The sequence below is a fragment of the Salvelinus sp. IW2-2015 genome, unplaced genomic scaffold (genome assembly GCF_002910315.2).
Source record: "Salvelinus sp. IW2-2015 unplaced genomic scaffold, ASM291031v2 Un_scaffold16326, whole genome shotgun sequence".
Taxonomy (NCBI): domain Eukaryota; kingdom Metazoa; phylum Chordata; class Actinopteri; order Salmoniformes; family Salmonidae; genus Salvelinus; species Salvelinus sp. IW2-2015.
This window is the reverse complement of record NW_019957535.1, coordinates 1,713,226-1,723,316: the sequence shown is the minus strand read 5'-3', so window position 1 is coordinate 1,723,316 and position 10,091 is coordinate 1,713,226. Positions and strand designations below refer to the sequence as shown.

Below are 10,091 nucleotides of genomic sequence, written 5' to 3'. Positions count from 1 at the left end.
CCAAATTTCTTCAGTTTTCCAGAATCCTGGTTGGGAAAGTTACTGTAATTTTGCAACCCTAGTTCAGTTAAGGTCAGTTCACACAGCCCATCTGAGAAAATGTTGAGTCATCTCAACTGAATGTCCAGCGTGTTCAGTGGCATAGAGGTTTCACTGTGCTCGGAACCTCAGGCGTGTTCATGTGGATCGAGGTAGACATTTAGACAAATGTTAGTGAGAGAAATATAGAGCTGGATGGGCTGTTGGGTCACATGTMAGAGTTCAAATGACTAGACAACGGTGGGGACTTAAGGAGACTGTAAAGACAGCAGTTGCATTTCCTCAACCATGCGAGAATGAGACGCGTGGGAGTGTGTGTGTGTGTTTGAGAAAAAAACAGACTGACAGAAAAAAAGAATGTGAATGAGCACTGTGTGTGTGTGTAAGAGAGAGAAAACAGAGTGAAAAACCTTCGTGTTTGTGTGTGTGTGTGAGTGTCTGTGAAATAATAAACAGACAGAAAGAGAAAAATGTAGGTAAAGAGCACTGTGTTCATCAAGGCTTGTATATTTTTGCTTTCCCTTGACCTGATCTGTCTGCTATCCTGGTAACCAGGCAATGGCAATCAGCTGGCCATCTCACAAGCAAAGTCGTGATACATAGACTACTGCACACAAACGGCATGTGTGTTTATGAAGGTCTTAGGTATCATTACGATATGTTTTATTGTTTTTTCTTTATAAACACAACAACAACAAAAATCATTTGTTCAATCATTTTTATTTAGGAGTGCCTTTGTTACCACTATGAAACTGAACGCGGTAACAKCTTCTTTTTATAACKACAACAAAAGAAAAATATCCAAACCACCAAGATGCACAAGTCAGCAAGACGCGCGGTCAAATGACGAAAACRTCAGTAGCCTAAACATCATTATAAGTGCCAAGTGTGCTTGATAAATAGTGAAAACCAGCATAAATGCAATAATGACATTATAATGAACATACACTGAGTGTACAAAACATTAGGAGCATTTCCCCACCCTCTCCCACCACACGCTCAATTCGCCGGCATGTTTTTTAATTGATTCATTTCACCTTTATTTAACCAGGTAGGCTAGTTGAGAACAAGTTCTCATTTGCAACTGCGACCTGGCCAAGATAGAGCAAAGCAGTTCGACACATACAACAACACAGAGTTACACATGGAATAAACAAACATACAATCAATAATACAGTAGGAAATCTATATACAGCATGTGCAAATGAGGTAGGATAAGAGAGGTAAGGCAATGTTCTACAAGGTGTCGAAAGCGTCCCACAGGGTGCTGGCCCATTTTGACTTCAATGCTTCCCACAGTGGTTTCGAGTTGGCTGATGTCCTTTGGGTGGAGGACCATTGTTGATACGCACGGGAAACTGTTGAGTGTGAAAAACACAGCAGCACTTAATATTTGCCTTGCCCATTCACCCTCTGAATGCACACATACACAATTAAGTCTCAATTGTCTCAAGGCTTAAACATTATTCTTTAAAAAACATTTTGTGCTTTAAAACTAAGTGAACTTGTAAATGTCATTTGTTCTTAGTTTTTTAGCTATATCTGTTTGTTTGAAAATTGTGAGAATTACTTAATCTTGAAAATTCTCAGTAATCTACTGCATCATTCTATAATTATATTGGGGTCTAAAGGGCTAACCTATTTGTTAACAATACTATTTGGTGTAAGGCCTCACTTACTGTTTACAGTGCATTCATAAAGTATTCAGACCCTTCACTTTTCTACATTTTTACGTTTCAGCCTTATTCTTAAATTTATGAAATATTTTTTCCCTCAATCTGCACACAATATCCATAATGACAAATGAAAAACCGTTTTTTTAGAAATGTTTGCAAATGTATTAAATAAATAACAGAAGTACCTTATTTACATAAGTATTCAGACCCTTTGCTATGAGACTCGAAATTGAGCTCAAGTGCATACTATTTCCATTGATCATCCTTGATGTTTCTACAAATTGATTGGAGTCCACATGGGGTAAATCAATTGATTGGACATGATTTGGAAAGGCACACACCTGTCTATTAAGGTCCCACAGTTGACAGTGCATGTCAGAGCAAAAACCAAGCCATGAGTTCAAAGGAATTGTCTGTAGGATTGTGTCGAGGCACAGTGGCCTCCATCACTCTTAAATTGAAGAAGTTTGGAACCACCAAAACTCGTCCTAGAGCTGCCCGCCCGGCAATCGGGGGAGACGGGTCTTGGTCAGGGAGGTGACCAACAACCTGATGGTGACTCTGACAGGGAGAACCTCCCAAAGGACAACCTCTTGCAGCACTCACCAATCAGGCCTTTATGTTAATATCATTAATGTGACGACTGCTTTTTATCGATTAAATTAATCAGGTAATCATTAACTCAGTAACCTGCGGCACCATGGGAAAAGTTTGTTTAATGAGTTTCCGTTCCCCAAATTATTTCAAAGAATATCAGAATATCGATTTTACAGCATCACTAATTAATTCCTCTACAGTCTCATCCTGACCGTCGCATAATTCGAAATCTGCACAACCCGGGTTTCACTAAATCATCCGTACCACCAATTGAGTTGATTGTTTATTTACTAACAAGCTAAATGATATATAATATACACATACACAAACACACAGTCTAGGCTATTGATTAGAACTAGTACAATGAAACAGGTCCCTAACGGACCAACACAATATGACATGTGTTACATGGGGATTTAGAAGAGAGAGAGCGTGCACAAGAGAAAACACACTTGTAAACTATGCTTAGTTTAGCCCTGACAGCTTGCTCTGAACTGCCGCTCTATGGGTCGAATTTAATGATGTAATTACTTGTTGAAGGTCTCCATTAGAGGTCGACCGATTAATCGGAATGGCCGATTAATTAGGGCCAATTTCAAGTTTTCATAATCGGAAATCGTATTTTGGACACCGTTTTTTTTTTTTACAGCTTTATTTCATCTTTATTAACTAGGCAAGTCAGTTAAGAACACATTCTTATTTTCAATGACGGCCTAGGAATGGTGGGTTAACTGCCTCGTTCAGTGGCAGAACAACAGATTTTTACCTTGTCAGCTCGGGGGATTCAATCTTGCAACCTTACAGTTAACTAGTCCAACGCTCTAACCACTGATTACATTGCACTCCACGAGGAGCCTGCCTGTTATGCGAATGCAGTAGAAGCCAAGGTAAGTTGCTAGCTAGCATTAAACTTATCTTATAATCATCAATAATCACTAGTTAACTACACATGGTTGATGATATTACTAGTTTATCTAGCGTGTCCTGCGTTGCATATAATCAATGCGGTGCGTATCGTGCTCAATGTGTACCTAACCATAAACTCAATGCCTTTCTTAAAATCAATACACAGAAGTATATATTTTTAAACCTGCATATTTAGCTAAAAAAATCCAGGTTAGCAGGCAATATTCACCAGGTGAAATTGTGTCACTTCTCTTGCGTTCATTGCATGCAGAGTGTCACGTTCTGACCATAGTTCTTTTGTGTTTTCTTGTTTTAGTGTTGGTCAGGACGTGAGCTGGGTGGGCATTCTATGTTTTGTGTTTCTATGTTGGGTTTGTTTTGGCTCATATGGTTCTCAATCAGAGGCAGGTGTTTTTCATTGTCTCTGATTGGGAACCATATTAAGGTAGCCTGTTTGTGTTGGGATTTGTAGGTGGTTCTTCTGTCTTTGTGTTCTCTGCACACGGATAGGACTGTTTCGTTTTGCCACATTTTTTTTTATTTGTATAGTGTTCAGTTATCGTCTTGTTATTAAAACATGTTGAACACGGATATCGCTGCCTTGGTCCTCTCCTGCTACACCTTTCAGACGAAGAGGAGGAAGGCTGCCGTTACAGTCAGTGTATATGCAACAGTTTGGGCCGCCTAATTTGCCAGAATTTTACGTAATTATGACATAACATTGAAGGTTGTGCAATGTAGCAGAAATATTTAGACTTATGGATGCCACCCGTTAGATAAAATACGGAACGGTCCGTATTTCACTGAAAGAATAAACGTCTGTTTTCGAGATGATAGTTTCCGGATTCGACCAATATTGACCTAAGGCTCGTATTTCTGTGTGTATTAGTTATAACTAAGTCTATGATTTGATAGAGCAGTCTGCCTGAGCGGTGGTAGGCAGCAGCACGCTCGTAGCATTCATTCAAACAGCTCTTTCGTGTGTTTTGCCAGCAGCTCTTCGCTGTACTTCAAGCTATCAACTCCCGAGATTAGGCTGGTGTAACCGTTTGTGAAATGGACTAGCTAGTTAGCGGGGTGTGCGCTAATAGCGTTTCATAACGTCACTCGCTCTGAGACTTGGAGTAGTTATTCCCCTTGCTCTGCATGGGTAACGCTGCTTCGAGGGTGGCTGTTGTCGTTGTGTTCCTGGTTCGAGCCCAGGTAGGAGCGAGGAGAGGGATGGAAGCTATACTGTTACACTGGCAATACTAAAGTGCCTATAAGAACATCCAATTGTCAAAGGTTAATGAAATACAAATGGTATAGAGATAGAGATAGAGCTGTCACCATGATCATAATTGATAACTAAACATGGGTATTGATTATTGCATGATAAAACTAGGCTATAATCGAAGTTGTGGGTAGTAAGAGGCCCCCTGAAATGTGTCTTTTCCCTAGAGAATTGACTGATGTATTTTATATAAACACACCAAAGTCAAGCCTTCCAGAAACTATAGACTTGCTGCTACTATCTAAAATAACATCCTGCTCTCAATACYACCCCGAAATATTCTATGATTGGCAGTGATGGATGGAACCCCGAGATAACTTTATGCCAAAACTTATTATCCAAATTTCAATAATCTTATTATGCAAATGTCTATATCTTATTATCCAAATTTAAGATTAACACTTATTTCTACCCTCTCTACACACTCTCGTATCACATTCACAGAAAACACAGACAAAAACCACACGGGAATGAGACGGACGAGGAAAACCGGTTAGCGCTGTTTTTTAACCCTGTCTATATGAACAGGGAAACCCATACCATTATCAAAATATTGCCTAATTAGTGATCCCAAAACACTCACAATAGCCTCTAACAATAGTAACCCAGGGCATACATATTTACCTAATTTATCAAAACATTACACGTTATAATTTGAATTTTACCAAGCAAGGTGTCACCTGCACTCTAGTTCCTCGTTCAATACATTAACCTCACCAGTCTTACTGTGATCGGGACTTTTGGTCGCCCGCAACTGGCTAATTAACAATCATGTCCAAGGATATCTCACTTAAGAACACTCTTATCAATTCAACTCAGTCATGGATAGTTACCATAGCTGTGGCGCTCTTAACAGGGGCTTTTATGTTTTTATAATTTTTTWGTTTTTTCTTTATAATTTCATCACTTATTGATAGATTGTCCAAGAGTACCTCTCTCAGTACTATGTTTGAGATCTGGTATCCACCCGTGCCCGCTACCTCTCAGATCATAGGCGAGTCCAGCTGCTCAATAATGAGTGTGGTTTTCCCTGAGATCCCAATTTCTGATTCCCTSTTTACCCAGATCTTCAGGAGTGGTCAACAGGTGAAGTTGAAGAGATCCCCCCCCCTCGTTGTCAAAATTGTAGTGGAAATTCTAATCAATAATGATCAGAGACGAGGTCAATCACCAATCAGGATATTACTTTATTCAAAACKTAATAATAACATCGATTCATTATTGCAATAATGAAGCTGGTCGACGAACCACCCCTAGATTAATCGTTGAGAGCCCAACGAGCGGATTTGAGCCACATCATTTTATAGCAAAGTTCATCCTCCTGAATGTTCATGACAAGCAACAGATGTATGGAATGGGTCACAAGGTTAGGATTTGTATGAAAGGTACTAATAATTCACAGCAAACAGTATTACATTTACATTTAAGTCATATTTAGGCTGACGCTCTTTATCCAGAGGACTTACAAGATGTGGAAAGTTCATACGATATTCATCCTGGTTGCCCCCGCCGTGAGGGATGAACCCACAACCCTGGGTTTGCAAGCGCATGCTCTAGACAACTGAGCCACCAGCAGGACCGACAGTATCTGCTGTAAAGACTGTTCTCATTGTGTAGAAACAGGGTCTGGCCCCTGGTACCTTCCAGTCGTCAAACCGGAGCCATCTCCCTCACATGAAATGGAATGTGGCCTAAGCCATGACGTAAATCTACTGTCAGCATTAAGCCCTAGAGGCGCACTCTTCAGTTCACACAGACAAAATATAGTTCTAAGAACCCCCTATTCTGTTTGCAAAAAACAAGCCATTTGATGCATAACAGTTTATACCCGTGCTTCTACACCTGCATTGCTTGCTGATCAGCTGATGTAAGAAGGGCGTATATAAATACATTTGATTTGATAACAATAATCTTGTAATTTCAGCGACAATAACACACAACACACACACCACACAGACGAGAACATTGACACTCCCAGCTCACATTTTTATCAGGAATGGCTAGTAGTAGGATATAGTTTATTTTGTCCTGTAGAGGATGATAGTAAAGGGTTTAATGCAGCAAACCATTGACAGTACGCACACACGCACGCTCGGCACACACACCACACACCTAATCATCGACATTCACATAACACACAGACGTATGCACATACAACCACACACACACACTGAAAAACACACACACACTATGTCACTAACTATCGACATGCCCAGCTCACATTGTTATCAGGAATGTCCTCTGATAGTAAGACAGAGTTAAATTTGTCCTGTAGAGGAGATAGGAAAGTGGTTAATGAGGCTTTAATGGTTTAATTGACATCGGTCATGGTGATAGTTGAGCAAAGATCACTGTATAGAGGTGGAGGGTTTTGTGGATGCTTGAGCGTATTATTTTACTCGAAAGAGCTTGGTTTCTTGTAACAACATGAAATAATTTAGCTGCTTTTTCACAAGTGAAAGTAATGAAAGCACTAAACAAACTGGATGAAGTGCACAATGGCTATTACGGTAGGGGCTGGAGTGCCATTGGTTGTCATTATTCAAGAAGTAGCCCAATCCAAACCTGTGTCTCGTATCTCCATTTGTATATTTGTCTTGAGAATGGCCACTAGGCCAAAATGCTGACTGCATTGTCCACCAGACACTTTGCCCCAAATCTCCCAGATTACATTACGCGTGAAGCACTTCCAACACAGAAAAATTGGTACATCAAAGTTTTGGAGTTGATATAGTATAAAATATACTCTATACTATACTATAATCTATGCCTAACTAACCAACTCATCTCCTCTCCAGGTGCGTTGGACAAAGACAGCAGGCAGCGCCTCTGACAAGTTCCAGGAGACGTCCATCTAYAACGAAACGCTGCGCATCGAGGGCATCCAGCGGGTGCAGGGCGGCCGCTACTACTGCAAGGCCGACAACGGGGTGGGGGTGGCTGCCATCAAGTCCATCCGGGTAGACGTGCAGTGTAAGTCGGCAGGGAACGCCGCGATCGATCCCTCCACGGCCCCCCTAAAACACTACCAAAATAAGTAATTCCCAGAATTATGGGCAGGAATAGTGGTACATTTCAAAATGGGAATATGCTCTCCAGGAGTATTCATGGGGGATATYTAGATGGTAAAATGGGTGGAGGTTTTGATATGGAAGTTTGGTAGCTTTTGTTTGGGAAAACATCAAAGGGACTAGGGTGTTTGTAGGGTAAAAGTTAGTTGGGTATAAGTGAGGTGTATTTCCTCTCACTGTTTTAGCTATGGGAAAGAAGGGAATAAGATAAATATAGATAAAGAAACATATGGATACTCTAGCAGAGGCGTGGAGTGGAGGGATCTCAAGGAGAATGGGAGAGTTGGTCCAGGTGGCACGGGGCCCTTCTGTGAACAGGGCCTCGTGCTGCTGCCTGTATCCACTGTCCCACTTTCCCCCTGAATCAGGGGCCAGGTCAGGGCCCTCAGCCAAGCTTGCTATAGTGCCTCTTACAGCATTGCATGGAGGTGATATCTCTAAAACCCTATAAAATGATACAGTGCTATAAACAGACCTGTCATTCACCCCAAACACAGCATAACACAGCACAGGACATTTTAGGAGCACATGATTTTTTAAAACATTGTAGATATTGTTTCACCCACTATGGCCTTGTCCATCATCCTACAGCAAAAAGTATCACAAATTCCATAGCATGTAAGCTGCTTTGACCAAGAAACTAACCAGCTAATGGCAGCTACAGTACCAGTCAAAAGTTTAGACACATCTTCTAATATTTCTTTATTTTTACTATTTTCTACATTGTAGAATAATAGTGAAGACATCAAAACTATGAAATAAAACATATGGAACCATGTAGTAACCCAATTTTTTTAACAAATCAAAATATATTTTAGATTTTAGATTCTTCAAAGTAGCCGCATTTTACCTTGATGACAGTTTTGCACACTCTTGGCATTCTCTCAGCCAGCTTCACCTGGAATGCTTTTCCAACAGTCTTGAAGCAGTTCACACATATGCTGAGCACTTGTTGGCTGCTTTTCCTTCACTCTGTGGTCCAACTCATCCCAAACCATCTCACTCTGGTTGAGAAATAGGCCTATTTCTATTTTGCCCCATTTATCAAAAGTGTTGGAAAACTTCAATAATCAACTGACTGACTTTATTGATGTCTATAGTATTCTCTCTAGGATGCAATCTGGTTTCCGCTCAGGTTATGGATGTGTCACTGCAACCTTAAAGGTCCTCAATGATGTCACCATTACCCTTGATTCTAAGCAATGTTGTGCTGCTATTTTTATTGACTTGGCCAAAGCTTTTGATACGGTAGACCATTCCATTCCCGTGGGCCGGCTAAGGAGTATTGATGTCTATTTGGCCTGGTTTGCTAACTACCTCTCTCAAAATGTGCAGTGTATAAAGTCAGAATATCTGCTGTCTCAGCCACTCCCTGTCACCAAGGGTGTACCCCAAGGCTTGATCCTAGGCCCCACGATCTTCTCAATTTAGATCAACAACATAGATCAGGCAGTAGGAAGCTCCCTCGTCCATTTATATGCAGATGATACAGTCTTATACTCAACTGGCCCCTACCTGGACTTTGTGTTAAATGCTCTACAACAAARCTTTTTTAGTGTCCAACAATCTTTCTCTGCCCTTAACCTTGTTCTGAACAACTCCAAAACAAAGGTCATGTGGTTTGCTAAGAAGAATGCCCCTCTCCCCACCGGTGTGATTACTACCTCTGAGGGTTTAGAGCTTGAGGTAGTCACCTCATACAAGTACTTGGGAGTATGGCTAGATGGTACACTGTCCTTCTCTCAGCACATATCAAAGCTGCAGGCTAAAGTTACATCTAGACTTGGTTTCCTCTATCGTAATCGCTCCTCTTTCACCCCAGCTGCCAAACTAACCCTGATTCAGATGACCATGCTAGATTGTGGAGACGTAATTTGTACATTGGCAGGTAAGGGTGCTCTCGAGTGGCTAGATGTTCTTCACCACTTGGCCTTCAGATTTGCCACCAATGCTCCTTATAGAACACATCACTGCACTCTATACTCTTCTGTAAACTGGTCATCAATCAATCAAATGTATTTATAAAGCCCTTCTTACATCAGACGATACCCCCGGACAGGGCCAAACAGGCAGGATATAACCCCATCCACTTTTCCAAAGCACAGCCCCCACACCATTAGAGGAATATCTTCAAATACCAACTGAGACAAGGCCAAGTATAGCCCACGAAGATCTCCCCCACGGCACGAAACCCAGGGGGGGGGCCGCCAACCTGGACAGGAAGACCACGTCAGTGGCTCAACCCACTCAAGTGACGCACCCCTCCTAGGGACGGCATGAAAGAGCACCAGTAAGCCAGTGACTCAGCCCCCGTAATAGGGTTTGAGGCAGAGAATCCCAGTGGAGAGAGGGGAACCGGCCAGGCAGAGACTGCAAGGGCGGTTTGTTGCTCCAGCGCCTTTCCGTTCACCTTCACACTCCTGGGCCAGACTACACTCAATCATAGGATCTACTGAAGAGATGAGTCTTCAATAAAGACTTAACGGTTGAGACCGAGTCTGCGTCTCTCACATAGACAGGCAGACCATT

The 10,091-nt window shown here is 41.6% G+C and overlaps 1 protein-coding gene across 1 annotated transcript in view; it reads left to right on the top strand.

The window, feature by feature from the left end:
- LOC112080438 (MAM domain-containing glycosylphosphatidylinositol anchor protein 1-like) overlaps positions 1–10,091 on the top strand; it is a 333,781-nt gene that overhangs the window by 137,304 nt on the left and 186,386 nt on the right. The window contains exon 4 of the mRNA XM_070442591.1: positions 7,290–7,464. Within this exon, the coding sequence (XP_070298692.1) occupies positions 7,290–7,464 (175 nt within the window). The remainder of the gene's footprint in view (positions 1–7,289; positions 7,465–10,091) is intronic.